Genomic DNA, 25,122 nt, shown 5'->3' on the forward strand with positions numbered 1-25,122 from the left:
AGCACTCCGCTACGGCGAGGGGCGCAGCACGGCTCGCTGCGTGTGGCTTCCGGGCGCTGCACCTGGTGGGGCACCTGTGGAGCCGGTTGCCTCACATCAGCCCCACCACCGATGCCGGCTTCAGACCACGCCCAGCAGTATAATCTCGTGGTTTCTCGGCGTAGCCGAGAGGGCGCTCTTGTAATTTATCTTTCTTTTAAATTTTGCCTTTTGCGCCAAGGCCATACAGCCATCACTCGGTGCTTCAACAATTTTGTAAATGATTGGAGAATGACCCATGATTAAATCTCATGCGAATTATGGAACTTATAAACTTTCTATTTACCTTGATCGTGTAGAATCAGGATTACGAGGAAATGTTTGGCTGAAATTGTTCATAATATTTCACTTGACTGCCGGTCCGGGTGGCCGAGCGGTTCTATTCGCTTCAGTCTGGAACCGCGCGACCACTACGCTCGCAGGTTCGAATCCTGCCTCGGGCATGGATGTGTGTGCTGCCCTTAGTTTAGTTAGGTTTAAGTAGTTCTAAGTTCTAGGGAACTGATGACCTCCGCTGTTAATTCCCGTAGTGCCCAGAGCCATTTGAACCATTTTTTCACTTGACTGCTTATCGATGATTATTGTTCCTCTTCGCATTGGCGTCTTGTTCTTTGCATGTGGTGGCCATAATAACATGTTTCTGGAAAGTCCGGTTTGAGCAGTGGTCTTCACTAAGTCATCGACCTATTTCACTGTATTTAACGTTAGCACTTCTCTCGAACCACACCAATTTTATCTTCTTTTCGACATATTCGTTTTCGTTGGTGGTTTTCACAATGTCCTATACCCAGTGGATTAGTTATCCTGAGAAGCGTAGGTGTTTGCGTTAATTCGAGCAGGTTTCGATGCATCCTGGACTCGCATTCGGGAGGACGACGGTTCAATCCCGCGTCCGGCCATCCTGATTTAGGTTTTTCGTGATTTCCCTAAATCGCTCCAGGCAAATGCCGGGATGGTTTCTTTGAAAGGGCACGGCCGATGACCTCGCTGTTTGGTCCCCCCCCCTCCCCGAAACAACCCAACCCCAACCCCCAGGTTTCAATATATTCCTTACTGTGAGGCTCTGCAAGTAATATAAGTTTAAGTATAGCTGTGGCTTCGACAGAGGATCTAGCAGTCTCAATGAAAACGGAAATCAGTTCCCCGTTACCTGTGCCGTATACAGGAAATCGCAAGCCACTCTGCCATTTCCTGTGGTTGTTGGTTAGTCAGTTTCATGTTCCACGAACCAGTTGCACGATATGGGACGAATTATTTTACATACACATCTCAAACAAATTTTTTAATTAGGCTGTATGCTGAACATTATAAAGGTTGTCTTTTAAACAAAAAAGTACTGAGATGTGAGTTTGTAATTCCTACCAATCATCTTTTACACAATACAGTAATAGAAATTCTTCTACGTTATAAAAGGACGTTGGAGACGTCAGTATATATGTCCAAACATTCCGGGAAATTATCAGGAATGTAGGTTTCAGTAATTACTTGTCTTCGGCGAATGTTTTCTGCTTGAATGCACAGAACATCTGCTTCTGAAATTATACTTGTAATGCGAACTGATATATGATTACGTTCTTCGCAACAGGGAAAAATTGTTTTTACATGTGCAAAACTTGCACATAATTCTACTTCTTGGGCATTATTGGTTATCTGTCCATCCATTTATCTATTGAACAGTATTCTGAGATTCTGTGTCACTGGATGGTCAGTTGCTGGTAGACGTTTCAGGAGGAATATGTCTCTCATTAACAGCCATCGTATGCCATTTGGCATTTCTGCCGCTCCCGCTAATAATCCATTTGCCGATGTGGACGCATAGCTCCTATACAAGTACTGATCCAACTGAATTGAATTTTTTCAATATTGGTTTTGTGTTTGGGGGACAAGCTGCCGTAGAGGATTTTGGATCTTATTAGACTGCTTGCATTAACAACAGAATATTGCGATCCGCGCTCCACCATGCTGTCGTAACGGAGAGCACCACATTGGTACAAGGTAGAAGGGTCCAGCTACGAGATATGCTATATGCTCCGCCCTTGCAACGCTTGTGTCCTTCGACACTCCTAGCAATTTAGTTTGACTGTTTAGTGGGAGGAGCTAATCTCACGCGTGTCAGTTCAGCACCCTCGCCGGATTCCGACATCCAGATCGAGATGTGGCCGTCCAGAGTTACATGCCGGACGACCGCGCCGTGGGAGATGGGGAGGGACTTGGCGTCAGCTGGCGAGGAGACGCTTTGGCGGCGTACGACTGCAGCAGAGTCAGCATGCTTCGCTCGTGCAGTTGTGTCCACGTTTTTGAAGCTTTGCTATCGTCGAGGTTCCTGTCGCATACACTTAATCCCTCTCTCTGGTTTTTATCTGGTTGTGGTTTTCCCGTACGCTGTTGACGGTTTTAGGTTTACACGTTTTCGATTTCTCTCTGTTTCTCTTATTGGATTTGTATACGGTTTCTGCCGTCGACAGGTCGCAGTTTTCCCTGGTAGTCCCACGCTGGTGTAGGCTAGGGCAGCGATAAAATTAGTCCCCGTGGATTCCTTCGCCTGCCTAAGTTACCAGGTTTCCACCGAGCACGTCGCTTCACCCACTACCCTCCTCGTTTCTAGGCTACATACCGTCAGCACATCGAAGCGCCTGACGAGGTCTCGGTAACTCGTCCACCTCCACCGGAGTGGTCTGTCTGTCAACTAAAGTGCGCGTCATTTATGACGGCCGCAGAGTTTAGTTTCGTTCTGTGCATTTGACGTCACAAAACAGCCAGCCAATGAACAGAGAACGATGTTGCCAGAACTCGACTGCAGTGCAGAGCACGGACGAGTGTCTTCAGCTTTAGAAACGTTCAGTCGTAAATAAAGTAACTGAACGAAAGAAATGTTTTGATAACAGAATTTCTTTTATAGAAACTTTGGAAAAGGCATTGTTTATACAAGTTGCTTCATATTCTATTAATTAATTAAAACAAACAAACAATAAGCCTCCTAATTCAGGCGATAGCAAGGAAAGGTGTTTGTATCATCTCACTAACCGCTTTTTCGCAATAAAGAACAGCGGTAATTGTTTACTTCCTGTTGTACTTCCAGGAAACGTGAGTAATTCATACATACTAACAGTGTTTGTCGGTATTTTGCGTCCTAGTTTAAAGTCCTCTAGGAACTATACTAAATGATGAGCTGCGTTAGCGTAATGGTTAAAGTGTTGCCGACACGGTAGCTCAGCGTGTTCGGTCAGAGAGCTGGTTGCCCTCTGTAATAAAAAAACTGAGTGGAAGCATCAATAAACGAACTTGAAAGGATGTCATGTGATTTCCGCAACGATCAACAACGAACAAAAGGGAAATAAGTGTTTGGCTGCTAAAGGAAAGGTTCCATGTTCAAACCTTGTGCTATCCTTAATATCTTCTTTATTTAAAAACAATATCGAAGTGTCTTACTTCATGAAGTTTATTCGTTTGAATGTAGTTTTTCGAAATTTCTAGTGGCAGCTGAAATCGACCATACGGAAAGTATACGCTATGGACTTTTACCTCTGCAAACTCTTCAAAATTTCGATCAGTGGTTTACTACATTTAATGCTGCACAATAACTGCGTTCAACATCGAAACAAAATTAAGTCTTTTATGGGGGGAAGGTATCAGTCAAGATGATGTGTAAAAATCAAATTTTTAGGCCAAATAGTTTTTATGAAATCGAATGATAAGTGTGTCAAAGCAATCGGAACACCACGTGTCTGCACAGGCGAGCAGCGCAGTGACGACAAAATCGCGCACAGCGCGGAATGCGGGGAACACGTCTCTGTAGCAGCGAAAGGATTAATGCGGCCGTGGTGGCTTTACTTCATAAACTGCGAGCTCCCCCCTAAACGTAAGTTTGCGTCGCGCGCAACTGGCAATCTCCCGCGTCTGGGCGAAGATAAAAGAATTGAACTAGAGTGTCGGCGCCCTAGTGACAGTGGGGGGCGGTGGTGTTGCAGGCGTGGTGAACCGCGGCGACTCGTTCCGGAGGCGGCGCTCGCGCAGCAACAGCTTGGTGCCGCCCCCGTCGCCGTCGCCGGACGGCCAGAGCTCCGCCGCCGAGGCCGCCGCCGCCGCAGCGGCCGCCGCCGCCGCCCCCGCCGCCTCCGAGCGCGGGCCGCCGCAGGCCGTGTGCACGTACCGCGTGGCCATCCTGGGCGCGCAAGGCGTCGGCAAGTCGGCGCTCATCTCGCAGTTCATGACCTCCGAGTGCATCAACGCCTACGACGGGCAGCGCGGTGAGTAGCCCGCACTCACGCACTCACGCACTCACGCACTCACGCACTCACGCACTCACGCACTCACGCACTCACGCACTCACGCACTCACGCACTCACGCACTCACGCACTCACGCACTCACGCACTCACGCACTCACGCACTCACGCACTCACGCACTCACGCACTCACGCACTCACGCACTCACGCACTCACGCACTCACGCACTCACGCACTCACGCACTCACCGCTCGCATCCGATCTCGTCCTCATTGTGTAGTCGTACGCTGCTGAGCCGCATCGTTACGACCGCATAAAGACGCGACTACGAACCGCAGACGCGGAAGTCCACTGACGTTACGTCTTCTACAAACTCGGCCAGTTTTGATTCGGTCCCTGCGAACGAGTGTTTCGGAAACCGCGAAGCTGGTCGGTTTGTGACGTGCTGCTGAATAACTGCATGGAGATTATAATTTTAATTAATTATTGTCTTTATACCGGTTGCTGCTGAGGAGGAAATTTAGTTATTAGTATTTTATTAATGATCCCATTCATAAGCAGCCACATCAGTCACCACAAGCGCTCAAGAAAGTTATAATTAAGCTTTACTTGTTTAATCAGAGTCGGACGATGACTCTCCTTGATGATTAGAAGCGATCTGCGATCCTGTGTAAATAAAATGTCTTGGTTTTCTTGCGTTGCGTAGTCAGTCGGGAAACCTCAGATCAAGCGGAAAGTTAGCTTTGATGGAGTTTAATCATCCGATGAAATAATGGAGCTCTTGGATCTAATAACTGCAGGTTCGTTTCCAATTCATCGGAGGTTCCCTTCTGATTACCAACGAAACGACACCTCCGTGCAAATTTCCAATTAGAGAATACATATATAATACACACCTTTGATGTAAATGCTCAATGTAAATTTCCTTGAGTAGCATACAATATATTTTCAGTCTCTTTCTTCCACTAACCTCGATAGCAAAATTACAATTATTCAATGCGGCTATTCGCCACGGAGAAAATCCTAGAAGTCCTGTCAACACACACCAGAGAGAATATTACAAAGAGTAACTATGCGCTCATGGAATAGTAATAGTATTGTACTACTTTACGCATCGATTCTGTGAGTATATAGATAGTCAAGTAGGAAACGTAATTCATTCATAGAATTGTGCAGGGACAATTAGTAGAATATAAACAGATATTAGAAGACGATTAAACCACGACTTGGCGATGATATGTTGGACTTCCTAGCTCGTCAAACAGGCTATTTCAGGAGCTTAGCGACGAACTTTGAGGGATGACAGTTCAGACAGGGACGATCAATTTTTGTTGAGAAACACGTGCATTCTGGTCCACCGTCGCTGAGGTACGGGCAAGCTCCGCAGCTCCTAGTGACGTTATTCTGTAGAGTCGTGCCCGTCCTGTCACTCAGCTTGTTTTGTTATAATATTGTATCTTTTAATTTGTTTCAGGTTACAATTATTACATTTTTATGTAAATATTCTGTGTAGAGGTTTTCCCTTAAATAGCATACCGCTTAGTTATTACTAACACATTTGAAATTGTGTGTCAAAACATTAAGAACAGGGTAGTTGTCTTCCGGTTTACCACTGTGGCCAGGTGCTGTGTGCTTTCTGACTTGCCAGTACAGCACAGCTGTCTTGCAGGTACCTTGCGGTACCCTCACTTGTCTAACACCATCTTCTCGGCTTTGCGTCTAATCATAAACCAATTTCTCTGTATCCACATCTACATCTACATGATTATTCTGCAATTCACATTTAAGTGCTTGACAGAGGGTTCATCGAACCACAATCATACTATCTCCGTACCATTCCACTCCCGAACAGTGCGCGGGAAAAACGAACGCCTAAACCTTTCTGTTCGAGCTCTGGTTTCTCTTATTTTATTTTGATGATCATTCCTACCTATGTAGTACGAACTATGACTGTATGTTCAGATAACTAGGAGAATTAGCCAGTTCCATTAGAACAAAGCTAATTTCTGAATAAGGTGGTATACAATGGAATGATATTGCATAGAAATAGTGAGCTATGGGGTGAAATAAGAGAGCACACAATAATTTTTGTTTCACACTTTTAATGTTTGAATAGAAAACGTTTCTCTGTGTTACGAAAAAATAATTATTAAAGTATGCAGAAAGTTTCCATCTTAAACTATCATTTTGAAGCAATTGTAAACTTCTTGTAATATAGTCTTCATAACCCTCCACTCGGATGTCTTAGTCACCCTCTCCCGGACCGGACGATTTTAGAGTGTAATAACTTCTTCTTTCGGTTACACCTAAGTCCCACAGCGATCGCAGAGTCGGCGTGGTTACAACGGATTTGGCAATGTTATTTTTAGGGGTGGCCGGATGCCCTTCGTGCCACCATCTCGGGACGGAATTAGTGTACCCCAACTGTCTGCGTGTAGTGTAAATCGTGAAATAGTGCGAAAGTGTTTCAAATGTCAGCGACTCGGGTAACTGAAGCGAAACGTGTGGACCAGCCCGGTATTCACCTAGGGGGATGTGGAAGACAGCCTAAAAACCACTTCCAGGGTGATCGCCACACCCACCCACGTCGTTAACCCGCCGGACGGATTCGACCCGGGACCAGCGCGCTTACCCATGTGAAGGAAGCAGCGCGTTAGCGCTCTTGGCTACCCTGGCGGGTACTTAAGTGTGTTACGACTACTCTGTTTTTAATTAACTGTCCATTTTACAGTCTTTCTTAGGATTAATTACAATGATTTCACACCAGGCGTTTTAGTAGTTCTTCCGTGTGTGCTCTTTCTCGAAGCACACTCCATTGTGAAGTGTCTTGCAGAATGAGCAGATGTAGTGTTTCCTTCCTCAGCTGTTGTGTGCTGCAGGGCGTGGAAGAGTATTTCTTGGTCCCTGAGGCAACAATTAGCTCCAGTTTGTGTTTCCTCATACCCCATGATAATATTTGAAGATGATCCTCTGGAGTCTTCACCTTCCCCTCTACCGTCCCCTTGATCATTCACTTCTGGCTGCTAAGTTCATTCCCTGTATCTGGCGGCCTGCAACAGGAACGACTTGTACTTCTCCTTATTTTTAGGGTTCTGTGTTCTACAACTATAAAGGCATTGAACAGGACACAAATGATCAACCAAAGGACTACCTTCGTGTTCCATATGACCGTTTTTCTCAGGTACTGCGACCAATACTAGTCTGGTCTATCCATACCCTTCATGTATTTATTGTACTGAAGGATATAGTCAGGCTTCTTCATGACACCTCGCTTGCTTTCTACACTCTTCGTCTAGGTGGATATGCAGTTATAACAATTCACACCACCTGCTTGCCCTTCCAACCTTGTATAACCACATCTCCCTTCCGGCAGTATACGCTTTCCCCTCTCTCGGGCCGGCCGCGGTGGTCTCGCGGTTCTAGGCGCGCAGTCCGGAACCGTGCGACTGCTACGGTCGCAGGTTCGAATCCTGCCTCGGGCATGGATGTGTGTGATGTCCTTAGGTTAGTTAGGTTTAAGTAGTTCTAAGTTCTAGGGGACTGATGACCTTAGAAGTTAAGTCCCATAGTGCTCAGAGCCATCTCTCGGGATTCTTTTCAACGGTACAAAACTAAGGTTGAAGTCCCGTATTATGCCTTGCTGTCCCACAGACCCCAGTCTTTCGAGCAAGGAGGTTGTCTGCAGTTGTCACATTGTTATAGTAGTTGTGCTGATAGACATGAGGCCAGATGTCTAAGTTTTGTGTCAATACAGAAATGATGGTTTCGTCCAGTCTTTTCCCTTCCCCACTACGTATTTCCAAGTTACGAAAATATCATCTGATTCATCTCCCAAATAGCAAGCCGCAACCTCTGACATACTACATGTATAATCGGGAACAATTATAAGGCCTGGTTGACTTTCGAAAGGTTCCAAATGGATTGTCTTTAATATAGCCATTGCCTGTGTCGACTGTTCGTAAACAAAGTACAAGCACCACTGTCACACACCAGCCAGTACACGTGGCTGTTCCCGTCGTTTAGTTGACGCGGAGAGCCCAGACTCACTGCCGCAATCACTGCTGTTCTCATCCTCCGTATCGCTTAGTACATCCTGTAATGAGTCTGCACAAAAATCATGAAACATCTCATTGTCACGTAAAGCACGTTGTCTGTGGCCCGCCATCTTGTGCGTAAGATCACCTCTGAGCTCGTGCTGATGTCTCCGCTATCATGAACGTACAGGTGTTCAAATATAGCTACACTAACATCTACACTTTGCTACTTCGTGCCGTGTCAGCAGACAGTTCAAACGTTTTCAAATAACTTCCGGGAAATCACCCAGGTAACACTTTCACGACCGCCGATATATTCGTATTACGATGGAAGTGGAAGAGGATGGTTGCCTTCCCTTTCTTGACATGTTGGTTAGGAGAAAGGATGGTGGATCATTGGGACATGCAGTCTACAGTAAACGTACTCACACCGACTTTTACTTACAGGCTAATAGTTGTCACCATCCGGCTCAGCGTCAACGGGAACTTCGTACCTTGGTACACAGGGCACATGTCGTTTCTCACGCTGAGACTTTGCCAGCTGAGCTGCCCCACCTTGAAGCTACATTTCGTCAAAATGGTTATAGTGACAGACAGATTGAACGTGCGTTGCGCTATCGACCAACTGTACATCGGGTGATAGATGATAATTCTGAGTCAACACCTAAGCCTTACGTAGGAAATACGTCCAACAAGATTGGTCGTATTTTACGGAAATACGATGTGAAATGTGTTTTCCGACCTCCCTCTAAAATTAGAGCATTTTTGAGTTCCGTAAAGGATGATCTTGGGCTGCGTAAGGCGGGTGTACATCGTATTCCTTGTAGCTGCGGCATGGCATACATTGGTCAAACCAGCAGGACCGTGGAGGACCGATGTACTGAGCATAAACGGCACACACGATTACAGCAGCCAAATAGATTTGTTATTGCCGCACATTGCTTGGATACTGATCACCCCATGTTATATAATAACACCGAGATATTGGCATGCACGTCCATCGATTGGAACAGCGTTATTAGGGAGGCATTCGAGATTAAATTAGCGAGCAACCTCGTTAACAGGGATGGAGGTTTCTGTTTAAACTCTGTTTGGAATCCGGCTCTCTCCCTTGTCAAGGAACAGAGGGACAGAGCCAATGCTACCTTACCTGCTAGTTCGTAGTCTCACAATCGACAGCTCTGACTTTGGTCATCTTTGGTGGCACTAGTGTTCAGTGTATGTGTTATCTTTCCTGCTTCAGTCCGAGAACCGAGGTTTCAAATTTGCATGTACGCCGCCTGTCCGTTGCAGCTTGGCTTGAAAATGGTGGGGTGTTCTCCGCCGAAATATCGGCGGTCGCTGAAAGTGTTACCTGGCTTAATTTCCGAAAGTTATTTGAAAGTTGCATACGCCAGGAGAAACTCACTTCAAACGTTACCCAGCAGAGAGTACAACAGAGCGTAAATGACATTCGAGCAGGTAATCGGAGCCGCCGCTACCCATCGTAATACAGAGACCGCAGGGGGCCGTCATCAGTGTATTAAAACAATGTGTGCTGTATTCGAGCCAATCCATGTGGAACATTCTGTCTGTTCTTTTATATAGATAACAGACTAAAAGAAAATAGCGAATAAATAAATATCTTCAGAGACGTGCATTTTGCTAGTCCTGAATTAAGGTTTCATCGTTGTCAATACTCAGATTTTGATTCTGACGACGAACTGACATTATCTGTGTTGCGGCGAGGCGAGAGTAAATGGAACAGCAGACCTTAGTCAAAAAGATTTCGGGCTTGCAGCCGGTCGTCGTAAATTTCATTGCACCATATTTCGGCTCGACAACTGCCAGCCACCTCCAGGCAATCAAGTTTACGACGACCGGCTGCAAGCCCGAAATCTTTTTGAACAGTTGATTCGCCGGGAAAATTTCAAATTTTAGAGCAGATCTTACCTACGAAAATCCGTTTCCTAGCAGACGATACGCACACAACAGTACTTTTGTTGCAATTCATGGACGCTTATGGGAAACTGCGAGGTTGTGTCCTCACCACGTTGGCGGTGGTGGACGCTACTTGGGGGGTGAAGTCATCGATTGATTCAGCAAACAACCTTAAAGCAGCGGCGCAACAGGTCACGTATCTATTTATAGAGCTCTGCAGGAGTACATAGATCATCCTACACCCCACCATCTTGTAAGACCAGCTGAGTACTCACATGGTATGCAGTTTATGCAGTGTTTCGTACACCAAAGGATGAATAATATTGCCTTCAACACACCTGTTTTATTTGCAGATGAGGCCTCCTTCTGACGTGGCAGGTATTTTAACAGCAGGAACAGCTACGTCTGGGGCTGTAAGAACCTGCTCGCGGTTGCTGTTGCAAAGGTTCGCCGTCAACATATGGACGGGAATAGTGGCTAATCACGTTACAGGGACTGTAATACTGGCGCTTGCCTCAACTGGAGCATCTTACTTACAGTTCCTGCAGACGACACTTCCGGAACTGCTGGACAGTCCACCGCATGCTGTGCGCAGAGGCCTCTGCGTCCAGCACGGCGGAGCAGCAGCAGAGTTGTTGCGCGGCTGCCGCTGACTGTCGGTTCTGGCGAACGTTTGGTAGGCGGAGGACCCGCTGTGTGACCAGCGCTCTCGCCTTACTGGACGCACCTTCATTACTTCCTCTGAGGACGTGTAAAGGATGTGGTTCCCGTTACTCCAATTGGCATAAAACCTGACCGTGTGGCCCGAATCACTGATGCATTCGACCACGTCCGACAGACTTGGTCTGCACAGCTGTACGTGCGTTGATACGAAGGTTTGCAGCACGTAATGAGGCACAGCTGGGCTGTTTGCAACGTTCTGTAAACTTCTGTCAGAGTACGCCTAATAATAATGAAAGGTAATCTTTGTGCAATGGTAGTTATTTATTATTACAACCGTAAGTACGGTGCAGATAACCGTGACGTAGTTGCAACCACAACGGAGGGGTATCTCTTGAGGCAATAGAAACGTGCGGCAGCAGCTTTTTCGGTACTTGCAAGGGCAACAGTCTGGAACATAGACTGATCTGGCCTTGTAACATCAAGCAAAATGACCTTCCTGTGTTGCTGGTGCGAACCGCTGAAGGCAGGGTGAAACTGGAGCCGTGATTTTTCCAAAGAGATTGCAACTCCAGTGCTTTTTGGGGGCAGTGAAATAACTGATAATGGTCGAAGCAGAGATAACGTAAAATTTAGACTTTCAATCGCAAGTAAAGTGTTTCTAAAGAAGAGCAATTTGTTAATGTCGAATATAGATTTAAGTGTTAGAAAGCCTTTCCTTCACGTATTTGTATGAAATGTAGCCGTGTATAGAAGTGAAACGTGGACGATAAACACAGTGTAGACACGTATGGAAGTGACGCACGGACAATAAGAAGAGAACAGAAGCTATTGAAATATGATGCTACAGAGAAAAAATGTTGAAGATTAGATGAGCAGATCATGTAACTAATGAGGTACTCAACAGCGTTAGAGAAGAAAGAAATTTGTGACACAACCTGAGTACAAGAAGGGATCAGTTTAGAGGATACATTCTGAGACACCAAGGGATGACCAATTTAGTATTGGATGATAGTATATGAGGGTAGGGGGGGGGGGGGAATCGTAGAGGGAGACCAAGAAAAAAAATACAGTAATCAAGTTGAGAAGGATGTAAGTAGCAGTAGTTATTCGGAAATAGAGGCTTGCATAGGATAGAGTAATATGGAGAGCTGTACGAAACAAGTTGGTTGTTTTTGGACACTGTTATATTTACAGGATTTTGCTTCTACACATTTGCAACGCAAACTCTTGACCTGTGAAATTTTTAATGAGACTGCCACTGTAGCGGAAACTGGTGTCGTAAATATTTCGGTAAGAAAGTTAAATGAAAGTCCCTTTAGAAAAATTATACATCACTGTGCTTAAACTGACACACAATATTTTTTTAGCGCAACGCAATCTGACTTTCAATAATCCCTACAAAAGAATGGCCCTGACTAACATTAACCTATACATTTCACATATCACTTACCTCACCAAAAATCTTCGTTACTCGAACTACTGCAATACAGCGAGCGACACTACTGCCAGCTAAATAAAAGATTCAAACTACGGAAGGCACTAACTACTGATAGGCTTAATTAGCAAATGAAAGATTTTGATAGAGAACAAACAATGTATTTACCTTACTAGTGTTCAAAAGTCATAATATATGTAGCACTTCATGACATCCAGTCTTACAAATTTCAAAACTCCGCAATTTCTGTCCCCACATCCACCACTGCTGGCGGCTCCCCTCCAACTGGGCAACGCTATGCGCTGCTAACAGCCTACTGCCCAACACTACAATAGCCAACAACGATGCAAACCAGCCACAGACTTCACACAGCACAGCCAGTGATTTTCATACAGAGCGCTTCGTGGTGTTACCATTCAAAAAATCTAAACAGCCTACTTACGGATAGAGTAATATGGAGAGCTGTACGAAACAAGTTGGTTGGTTGGTTGGTTGGGCGGAGGAGAACAAACGGCGACGTCATCGGTCCCGTAGGATTGGGGAAGGATGTGGAAAGAAGTCGGCCGTGTCCTTCCAAAAGAACCATACCGGCATTTGGCTCAAGCGATTTATGGAAATCACGGAAAACCTATATCAGGATGGCCAGATGCTGGTTTGAACCGACGTCGTCCCGAATGGGAACCAAAGAAGTGCTCAAACTAAAAACTACAACAACAGCAACAAAAACAACAATCTTAAGGACGCATTTAAGACTGTATATCTTTTAATAAAAAATGTGATCGTTGTGTGACCTATGAGTCCTCAAAGTTTGTTGGTAAGGTCCTGTAGTACCCCACTGGAAGTAGTGCGTGGAGGTTTTTAGTCTCTAGAAAGTAGGGCAGATGGCGATCTGTGTCAGATATGGCGACAGAGCAGGAACCTGCAATGCTCAAGCGGGCACAAGTGTTTCAGAGGGCCAACGTCCTCTGCACATTGTCGAGCATGGGGCTCCGCAGCAGTTGTTCTCATGTTAAACTGTCTACACCGCCAGTTGGGATTGCAGTAGATCGAGGGAAGGCGTCGCTCGGCCGGCTGACTGACGTCTCCTGCAGCGCCGGGTCGACGGTCGCGTCCAGGTACGTGCTCATCCTGGCGAACGGCTGCACGTCGCCACGGACCCGCCAGTGAATGTGGCTGACTAACATCAACCCGTCAAATAAATCCAAGACTTCGTAGTTTCGGTTACATTTAATTCATTTCCACAGCCGATTTACAGCTATCGTCAGATCTATGACAGCAAAATAATGGAGGTTAGTATCTCAAAATTTGTAAAATATGAACACGGTTGTATTACATTTCAGGAAGCGAATTATTAATTTACGAAGGCAGCGACAATGGTTGCAGTCCCTGGCAAGAGGAGGGAACACGTAAAGCACCCATAGAACTGTGGAGCGCTGTTGTTCCGACGGAGCACACGTCGTGGGCTGGGCTGAGGCGCGCCTACCGGTCAGCTGCACTCCTTCCCACTGTGCACTCGGCACGGACTTCAGTTTCGTGGATAACAATGCGCGACGGCAGCCAACAGCGCCGTTCGAGGGACTCCCGGAACGAGAGGGTGTTTGGTGAATGGACTGGCCTCCCCGTCGACCACGTGGGGCTGCGTTGGGGGACGTACTGCAGGTACACCGACGAACGTGCATGGGGTGTCAGCCGCCCCTCCACAACAGCTCCTTGCCACTCCTGATCGTACATCGTGCCAAAGTTATTCTTTTACTTACGTTTTGCACACCTGTATGTTTGACTTGTTATTATACACTTACGTAGATTGCAAGTGTGCCAGGGATAATATGTACCTTATGCGGTTAGCGAATTGTGATACAGATGAAAATTGTTTACCAAATTTAAGGATGCACCCCATAAAATTGTAAGTACCATACACATGTTTCACTTTTTACCATAGGTAGAAAATTTCTTTGTATGTCGTATTTTCTCGCTTACTGGACGAAAAAGAAAAACAAATAAAAAAAGAAAGAAGGAACGTAGTGAACAGATGAAGGTATACTGGAAGAAAACAAAAGAACAAAGAACGAAGAGTAAAATTGGTATGTGGTCCTCAAATTGCCTATTCGCAACAAAAAAAGAAAGAAAAGAGAGAGAGAGAGAGAGAGAGAGAGAGAGAGAGAGAGAGAGAGAGAGAGATTCTGACCTAACCGTCTCGTTCTTTCGCAGACGAAACGTGTCACTTACATCAAAATCTACTTGATCATCGAGCCAAAGGCCTACAAATACATTTTGCAAGTACTCGTAAATAGTGCGTTAAACTGACTTACAAATAATCAAAATATTCATTGTCGCATGTAAATATTGACTTCACTCCAGCGTATCTCCTTATTCCCACTAATAAACAACGTATCACTAAAAAGCGACATAAAAAATATCACACTTCCAAGCGCTAATAGAAATCACTGATGTTAAAATCGTTAAAGGCGCTGAAAGCTGGCTAAAGCCGGATATGAGCTCAGCCGAAATTTTTGCGAATGACCTAACGGTGTTCCGAAAGGATAGGCGAAACACGGTTGGCGGTGGCGTGTTTGTTGCTGTTAGAAGTAGTTTACCCTGTCACGAAATTAAAGTACATACTTCATGTGCGTTAGTATGGGCAGAGGTCATTGTTGTCAACCGGAATAAAATAATAATTGGATCCTTTTACCGACCTCCCAATGCAGATGATGCAATTGCAGAAAGGTTCAAACACTAATCCGACTCATACGATTATAGTTGGTGGTGACTTTACTTTATCCTCGATATGTTGCCGAAAATACATGTTCACTTCCGGAGGTACGCACAAAGCATCACCCGAAATTGTGCTAAACGCATTCTCTGAAAATTAGTTCATGAGCCCACGCGAATACTAAACGGTTCTGAAAACAAACTTCACCTCTTAGCAACAAGTAATACTGAGTTAAGAACGAGCAGCAAAACCAATACAGGAATTAGTCAACACATGGTTGTCGTAGCGAGATTGAATGTTGTAACCCCCAAATCTCCAAAAATAAACGAAAATTATACCTATTTAAAAAAGCAGGTAAAAATTCACTTCAAGCCTTCCTGAGAAACAATCTCTACTCCTTCCAAATTAATACTATAAGTGTAGACCAGATGTGGCTTGAATTCAAAGAAATAGTACCGGCAGCAATTGAGAGAATTATACCAAATAAATCAACAAACGACGGAGTGAAGTATGTTTGCGATAAGAAACAATCAATGCCTTCTCTGCACGATAGCAATGGAGGTACTATCGCAGACAGTGTTGCCAAAGCAGAGTTACTAAACACAGCGTTTCGAACTTCCTTCACAAAAGAAGTAAATATTTCAGAATTCGAATCAAGACTAGCTGCCAACGTAACATAGAAGTAAATATCCTCGGAGCAGTGAAGCAACTTAAAACACTTAATACAGCAAGTCTTCTGGTCCAGACTGTATACCAATTCGATTTCTTTCAGAGTTTGCTGATGCATTAGCTCCATACTTAACAATAATATACAATCGTTCGCTCGACGAAAGATCCGTACCCAAAGACTGGAAAGTTGCACAGGTAACACCAATATTCAAGAAAGGTAGTAGGAGCAATTCACTTAATTATAGACCCTTATCGTTAACGTCGATATGCAGCAGGATTTTGGAACATATATTGTGTTCGAACATTATGAATTAGCTCGAAGAAAACATGGTTATTATGAATTACAACTAGCTCTTTATTCACATGAAGTGTTGAGTACTATTGACAAAGGATTTCAGAGTGATTCCGTAATTCTGGATTTCCGGAAGGCTTTTGACACTGCACCATACAAGCGGCTTGTAGTGAAATTGCGTACTTCTGGAATATCGTCTGAGTTATGTGATTGGATTTGTGATTTCCTGTCACAATTCGTAGTAACTGACGAAAAGCCATCGAGTTAAACAGAAGTGATTTCTGGCGTTCCGCAAGGTAGTGTTATAGGCCCTTTGCTGTTACTTATCTGTATAAACGATTTGGGAGACAATCTGAGCAGCTGTCTTAGGTTGTTTGCAGATTACGCTGTCTTTTATCGACTAATAAAGTCATCAGAAGATTAAAACAAATAGCAAAACGGTTCAGAAAACATATCTGGTGCGAAAATTGGCAGTTGACTCTAAATAACGAGAAGTGTGAGGTCATCCACATGAGTGCTAAAATGAATTCGTTGAATTTCGGTTACACGATAAATCAGTCCAATCTGAAGGCCGTAAATTCAACTAAATGCCTAGAAATTACAAGTACGAACAACTTAAATTGGAAGGAACACACACAAAATATTGTGGGGGAAGTCTAACCAAAGACTGCATTTTATTGGCAGGAAACTTGGAAAATGCAACAGTTCTACTAAGGAGACTCCTACACTACGCTTTCCGTCCACTTTTAGAATACTGCTGCACGGTGTGGGATCCTTACCAGATAGGACTGACGGAGTACATCGAAAAAGTTCAAATAAGGGCAGCATGTTTTGTATTATAGCGAAATATGGTAGAGAGCGTCACAGAAATGATACGGGATTTGGGCTGGAAATCATTAAAAGAAAGGCGTTATTCGATGCGACGGGATCTTCTCACGAAATTGCAATTACCAACTTTCTCCTCCTAATGCGAAAATATTTTGTTGACACCGACCTACATAGGGAAAACGATCACCACGATAAAGTAAGGGAAATCCGCGCGCTATAAGATATTGGAAAAATAGAGAATTCTGAAAGCGGTTCGATGAACCCTCTGCCAGGCACTTAAATGTGATTCGCAGAGTATCCATGTAGATGCAGATGTAGAAAATTATATATATGCTGCACCGCTAGCTTCCATCCGATATTCCCCACGGTACCTCATCTAAACTAACATCTCAAGCGTACAGCATAGCAAAGTTGTAGCAGCAAGGTTACGTGCAGTGAAATGCAAAATTGTGGCAAATATTTGATTGCATACTTACATTGTGATTCATCTAGTGGTTACACTAGAGCAGACTGATGTACATACTGGTTACGAGACATAAAAGTGAGTGCTATCTTGTACCAATAATAAGGGGAACATTAGCATCATTTAAATCTGCCTCCAAAAACACAAAATCTTACAAGATAGTTACAGTTAAGCAAACAGTTATATATATTTTAGGAAATCCAATAATCTCGTTTGCTTCTTTGTAGACCAATGAAAGTCCTTTGTACGACAGGAATAATACATATTTGGTGAACACAATAGTAAAAATTTAGTTGCATAAAACGATTGCTATTTATTCTTAAGTAGAAAGTCCAAATAGTTCAAATGGCTCTGCGCACTATGGGACTTAACTTCTGGGGTCACCAGTCCCCTATAACTTAGAACAGTTAGACTGAAGCGCCTAGAACCGCTCGGCCACCCCGTATGTAGGAAGAAAACTCACTGAAGTAGCAACTTGGAAGCATGGGTGGAGATGATAATCTGTAAAAGATGTATGTGTTAAATGACGACGTGTCACACTTTCTCTATTACAAGCAATACAGCAAATACACTAACTTGTGCAGTAAGGGCAATCTTATGGTTCGCAGCCGCTGTCGGTCCGACACGTTATTTAGAAACCGGCAGACGATATACACCAGTCCAGATGCACCGTATATGTAGGGGACGATGACTTCGATGATGGGCGAATCGCCAGGCTTCAGTTCAGTGGATTTTTGTCTGCGGGGACACGTTCAGAATGCACATTTCATGTACAGTATGGTGTTACGCTAATCTCGTGAATACGTGCGAAATCGTTTCACGTCGGCTAGTAGTTTCTGAAAACGTGAGGTCAGGTCAGGCTGCCGAGTTCAAAAAGAGGAGGGACATCGGTTTCTAGAGCTGATCTCTGAACGTTTGCCTTGAGTTCACAGTTCCAGATATGTAATATTCCATTGTTCCATGCACTTACAGTTAAAAAACTAATGAGCCATTTCGTACATACGTTTGTGTGTCTTTCTTAAATTACTTTTGGTACGGAGTACCTATGTACAAAGTTTCTGTTCAAGACTTTAAACTTAATACTGATAACGTTTCTTCGAGCATACTTTATTCGCCTCAGTGATTTTATCCTGTTGTTTATTTTAAACCTAACTACGACGATTGTAGAACACGTGCTCACAGATTTCAGAATTTTTTGCTGTCGTCTTAAATGATGATTAAGGATACGGGTGGTGGTCGTAGTTAGTGTTGGTGACGTAGACGGTGACTTGTTAGTTAGTTTGGGGCACACTACTGCTAGGTATCTTGCACCCTCACTAATCTTTTATGAGATGAGTGGGGGTATTCGTGGCGAAATAATACAAATTTCAACGTGAGTTGAAAATTACAGGCGCAAATCGTGTCCAGCAGTTGCGGCGGCGCGGTTCTTTCCGTCCCTTTACGACGGACCTGCACCTACCTGTGAACATTGTCTCAGCACATCATCAGCAGGAAAGCCGAGTGATACCTGCTGTACTTCGACGTGAACCAGGCTGCAATTTAAGTCACTAATCTACGTTTCGGGAGAAACACGAAGTGAAAGGTTGGAAATTTTGTCTTCAATTAGTATATTCTGGAAGTAAGGTGAACAAGTATCACTGCCAAGCCCGTGCTAGTCTTAACACAGTCTCTCACAATCCCTTTCACTCACGTTAGCAAATTTATGGTGTTGCATTTCAGGAAAACGTAATAGCTACAAAAATACTGATTGTTTTAGATCGATAATGCTCGCCAAATATTGAGTCTGTCGGTACCAAATGCAGTCGCAGTTTTTAGCCACCGACCTGCTCAATACGCCACGCGGAATATATCTTATCTCGTCACAAAATTCACTTAAAAAATTCCGAAATGTCTGCGCACACACACACACACACACACACACACACACACACACACACACACACACATAGGAATAATTATGCCGTTACTTTCCAACACTTTCGCTGTATGAAACACTGCTAGATCCGGCAACATACCATTTTCATCGGAACTACTTCTGCACACGTCCAATTTCTTTCATGGCTAGGCTTCGACTCTTCTCTAGAAGTCTTTTCTAGCAGCAGAGAAATGCGCGAAGAATATTGCTTTACCATTGGTCAGTTTACTCAACAGTCAATAGCAAAACAACATTCTCCCGCGCCAATCTCCGCTTTTCATCGATAACCAACCACCAAATAGTAAGCCTAACGACTGCACTTTTTACCGACGTAATTATGTGATATGCCGAAATTTTTTTATGCATACAGCTATTTACTGTTGTTAATTGTACCTGAATCAACTTTCCCTTTACCATAAACATACTTTACAAATCTATTCTAGAAAAATTCCCTTTGTCCATATCAATACTTACTCGAAATGTTCCCACATTAAATCCTATTACATAGCTCGTTAAACAATTATCTTCATATTAATCTTAAACCACACACAAGCATCATTCATACTGCTGAAACACATTTATAACATTTTACGTACACGAAAAGACATAACACTTTATGAAAATACTAGAACAGTTTATGAAAAACATTCTAATACTTCAGTGCACTCTACTGGACACACTCGAAACTAAATCAGTCCCCTATCCAATACTGTCCTCTATCGGCTGATACATAAACTACGTGCGCATCAAGTCTCGCGTTACCATCTGTCACTATCCAGCTGTGAGACACGTCTCCCACTTAACCGCCTCCAAGGCAGGATCGTTATACGGCGCTACGTCTCACAGTGTCTGTCAAAATAGAAATTCAATTGAAGAATCGATAGTAACATGGCAGGTAAAAGTTGGTGGCCGGTCATTAGTGAAGAAAAGGATCAGCCAGACTCTCTGCAACACATTAAAACGTCCAACCTAAAAGCTCCAGAAACAGTACAAAAATATATAACGTTTACTACAGTCATCTCGTCGTCAGCAGGCCGGAACTTAAATTGGATTCTGTCCTCTACTCAATATGTGGATTACAGTCAGTTGTAACGGAGCGCACAGTGATTTGTGCGCCGCGGGCATCACACACCGTTCGCTCCTCCCGCAGTAGGACACAGCAGTGAGTCAATCTACTTTGCCCTCGTCTGCGGCAGGTCAGGGCGATTTCAGTTACATCGTGTCGTTGAAGCAGCTGCACCGTTCCCACGATGATGTCGGTTCTTAGCTTTGTCATGATGCGCCTTAGCAGAGGCGTCATTGTCGAGCTATATCGTTCCGGAATGCCATCCTTACACTGCAGACGCTCAGTTGCCCCACTGTCGGCGGAAGGGGACTGCGGCACGCTGCTGCGTCGTTATTAGCCGGCAGGCGAGTTGGCGCCGCAGAGCGATCGCCGGCAAATGAACTCCGCCTTTTAACAGTGTTTGGCCAGCCCCTCGAGCTAGTGTTTGCCGAAGCAGACGCAGGCCGGGCCCACAGTATCAGCGGAGAGCCGCCTGCGTTTGCTCGGGAAGTTCCTTACGGAGAACGAGCGCACGGCACGCGCCGCCTCCCGCCGGGCCCCCGGTTCGAGCTACTTCAGGGCGGCTCCAGTGCTCCGCGAGAGAACCACTTAGTTTCCGCCACACTTGGAAGCGCCAGCGCTACCTGACCACCGTGTCTTACGGCGTGATTTTCTTTCGCACCCTTCCAGTACATCAGCAGTAAATACGTGTTCTTGCAGCGCACCAAACGAATTACGGTACGAGGCACCACGTTGTAAACGGAAGGTGGCGTTTCGTTTTGTTGCCTGTAGTAGCGTACTGCGGTACTGTGGCACGACGGTTTCGTTCTTTACCTGAAGTGCAAATACACTAAACAGCCAAAGAAACTAGTACACTTGCCAAATATCGTGTAGGGCCCTCCGCGAACACGCAGAAGTGCCGCAACACGACGTGGCATGGACTCGACTAATGTCTGAAGTAGTGCTGGAAGGAAATGACACCATGAGTCCTACACGGCTGTCCGTAAATCAGTAAGAGTACGAGAAGTGCAGATCGCTCTTAAACAGCACGTTGCAAGCCATCCCAGACATGCTCAATAATGATCATTTCTGGGGAGTTTGGTGGCCAGCGAAAGTATTGAAGAGTGTCCCTGGAGCCACTCTGTAGCAATTCTGGACGTGTGTGTGTTGCATTGTCCTGCTGCAATTGCTCAAGTCCGTCTGAATAGACGCACGTGATCAAATAGGATGCTTACGTATGCGTCACCTATCAGAGACATATCTAGACGTATCAAGGGTCCCATATCACTTCGACTGCACACTGCCCGCTCCATTACGGAACATTCTCTAGCTTGAACAGTCCCCTGCTGACATGCAAGGTCCGTGGATTCATGATCTCCACACCCGTAGACGTCCATCCGCTCGATACAATATGAAACGAGACTCGTCATACCATGCAACATGTTTCCAATCATCAATAGTCCAATGTCGGTGCTGACGGGCCCAGGCGACTCGTGTCGTGCACTCATCAAAAGGGCTTTCGGCTCTGGAAGCCCATATCGATGATGTTTCGTTCAGTGGTTCGCGCGTTGATACTTGTCGATGGCACAGAACTGAGATCGGCGGCAATTAGAGGAAGCGTTGCACTTCTGTTACATTGAACAATTCTCTTCAGTCGTCGTTGGTCCCGTTCTTGCAGTACCTTTCTCCGGCCGTAGTGATGTCGAAGATTTGATGTTTTACCAGATCCTGATATTCACGGTACACTCGTCAAATGGTCGCACGGGAAAATCCCCACTTCGTCGCTACTTCGGAGATGCTGTGTCCCATATATATCACCACGTTCAAACACTCTTGATAAGCTGCCATTGTAGAAGCGGTAACCGATCCAACAACTGCGCCAGACACTTATCTTATACAGGCATTGCCGACTGCAGCGCCGTATTCTGCCTGTTTACATCTCTCTGCATTTGAATACGCGTTCCTATACCATTTTCTCTGGCTCTTCAGTGTATGAACCTGAAAATAAAAAGAGCGATAAATAAAACAAATTATGTAAATTTATTGTACTATGGTGGTAACTAAGAATAAAAGGCCACCCGTAAGTTACTGATGACCCCAGGCACATTTTCTCTAGTGTGTGTCCATAGATTTGCTATTTCGATTTTGTAATGTATACGTGGAGTCAAGCAATAAGTCTCTCTGCCATATATATGATATTAAAAAATGTTCTAGACAGAGTGCTTAGAGCAGATAAGGAGAAGTACATTTTTATGTGACATAAGTGTCACAGGTACAATGTTTTCCCGATGGGAGTCCACGGAGTTTATGACTCTAGAGACGTAAAGAGTATTCAGTCTGCCGCGTGATAAAAAATGTTTTAGAGGTGTTGCTATACCAGAAGAGCTCGTTGCCTGTTAGGTCGAAGCCTTAGCCATTACTCGTGTAAGAACTGACTGTTGTCAGTGTGCTTCAGTCATCAGCAGGCGAATGCAAGTTGTGCAGTAACGTAAAGGTACATTTTCAGCAACTGGTCTAAAACACTATTCGTCAGACGCAGCTTGAACACTGTCTTTGATCATCGCTGGAGCTAATCTTCGAGCCCCGCTAGTGGGGGCGTATTTGCCACACCAAATAGTGTTTCCTTGCATCTTTTATAACATTCTCGAATTTTGTATCCGTAGTTAATTGATACTCTGTGTATCGCCTGCAGCAGCGATACTCATTCGCTCCTAGACTACCGGTTACTCTTCGTGTTTTGACACATACAACTAAAAGCACTGCGTCCCATCCCAGCACAGTGTTGTAGTGCACCAGCAACGTTGAAGACAACCTGAGGGTTGTTGGGATGTCCAGCTTTGTTGTCGGAGGTGAGAGGGAGACAGCTCTATAAGGTGCAACTGGGTGGTTTTTGGTTGCAGTGGTAATCCATTAGGATGGGTATGCTGAAGAGTTCAGTATTTATTTAAGTAATTCATTTATTATGTCTTTGACAATTTACAAAAGAGGTGCCAGTTCATAACCCCTTCTTTAATGTCAGTCAGTTTATTCTTATCAATAGCCCGCTCCCCTAAGCTTAAAAGAGACAATTATTATGCCTTGAATTGTTCTTGTTAATTACGAAACCACAAATGCTGTCTTTTCCTGGAGACAACGACAGATCGTCTATGTTCAAAGCTATTCCCCAGAATAGATAATGATTACTTATCTTGCAGTTGACATGAGTGCTACCGCATCTGATCACAAACTCCTCACTGAGAATATTACTCCTGCATACTTCTGCTGCCTGGCGTAGCTTCACGGTGGCTCCTCAGAGCGACCACTCGCTAATCGATCTTACTACTGCTCTCTCTCTGACTCCTCTCTCAGAATCTCTCGCTTATATACCGCTCTAGGTCGCGGCCGACCTTCGATAATGTCCGTTCAGGATATTTCCATTAGCTGGCTCGTTCGACGCGTAAACACGTCATTGTTCGATTTCTCTTATAGGTTTCGACTCGATGTTAGCACTTACGTATACTGGAAAGCTTTCTTCAGCGTCAGGGTTTGTGCCTGTTGGGCGCAGTCTCAAATAGGTCCATCAAGTGTTTAATCCGTGGTCCGACTGGCTACTTGATGTCCCTACTTTGTGTAACATATGGTAAACTTCTGTTGATGTCTCACTGAGGTTCAAATAGTGTCTTAATGCGTGTGCATTGACCTTACGCGTCTTCTCTCTTCCCTTCACAAATATCAGAATGGTTCAAATGGCTCTGAGCACCATGGGACTTAACACCTGAGGTCATCAGTCCCCTAGAACTTAGAGCTACTTAAACCTAACTAACCTAAGGATTCTAAACTGCGACCGCAGCGGTCGCGCGGTTCCAGACTGAAGCGCCTTTTTTTTATCATTTTGTTCGTTGTTGTTCGTTGTTGATCGTTGTGTTGGTCGTTGGGGACGTCGCAAGACATCCTGTTCAAGTTCGGTGGTAGATCCTTCCACTCAGTTTTTTATTACAGAGGCCAACCGGCTGTCTGACCGAACACGCTGAACTACCGTGTTGGCGTGCTTAGAACCGCTCGGCCACTCCGGTCGGCCTCACAAATATCCTCCACTATGGTTTTCCAATTCTTAAACTCTGATACTGCTAATTTCATAAAGTTACTATTGTTCTCCTTTCATTTGATCTGACAAGTGTTGCTTATTAAATTTTTTTCTTTTTACTGGACAACTGGACTAATGTGGGAATGCTGTATCGAACGAACACATAAAGTAGAACTTAGACTTGTTCATGTCGCGGAACAGACCGACGGTTTCCGCTGACAAAGAGTCGCCTAGGGGAAGTGAGGAGTAGCACGTGTGTGGACTGGATTTGCCTGCACCGCAGCACGCTAGAGGAAGAGCGCCTAGGCGAGACGCATGGCGATCACTTGCATCGGTGGCGCGTTATGGGAAGAATACGAGGTGGGACCAAAAAGTAACGGGAATCTTCGTTTTCCTTAAACAACATCTATATTTATTCCTCAATATCAACTTTGTCTCCCTCAGCTGTAATACACTAGCATGAGCGCTTTTCACAATCTTGGGAGCGCTTCCGGAACTCACTTTTCACTATGGTGTTCAGTTCCTTCAGCTATTTAGTTTTTTATCACATCAGTGGTGGCTAAAGGACATCCTTTCACGGTTCTATTCAGCCTCGATAACAGAGATAAGTCAGAGGTGAATACGGTGGGCGAGGCAGCATAACGGATTTGTTTCTCGCCACAAAATCTTGAACAAGCGTTGAGGTGCGAGAGGGAGTGTTATCGGGGTGCAGTTCCCACGATTGCTATCGCCGTAGTTCTGGTCGTTTTCTTCGGATTGCTTCACGGAAACGTCGGATAACGTCCAGATAGTGTTCCTTATTGTTCGTATGGCAAAAACT

At 44.8% G+C, this 25,122-nt stretch overlaps 1 protein-coding gene across 2 annotated transcripts in view; it reads left to right on the top strand.

Moving 5' to 3' along the window:
* LOC126354893 (GTP-binding protein GEM) overlaps nt 1-25,122 on the top strand; it is a 1,071,510-nt gene that overhangs the window by 709,962 nt on the left and 336,426 nt on the right. For both annotated transcript variants that reach the window (XM_050004950.1, XM_050004951.1), the window contains one exon: nt 4,008-4,286. In XM_050004950.1, coding sequence (XP_049860907.1) covers nt 4,247-4,286 — 40 coding nt within the window. In that variant the 5' untranslated portion in view covers nt 4,008-4,246. The remainder of the gene's footprint in view (nt 1-4,007; nt 4,287-25,122) is intronic.

Source organism: Schistocerca gregaria, chromosome 3, assembly GCF_023897955.1.
Source record: "Schistocerca gregaria isolate iqSchGreg1 chromosome 3, iqSchGreg1.2, whole genome shotgun sequence".
NCBI lineage: Eukaryota > Metazoa > Arthropoda > Insecta > Orthoptera > Acrididae > Schistocerca > Schistocerca gregaria.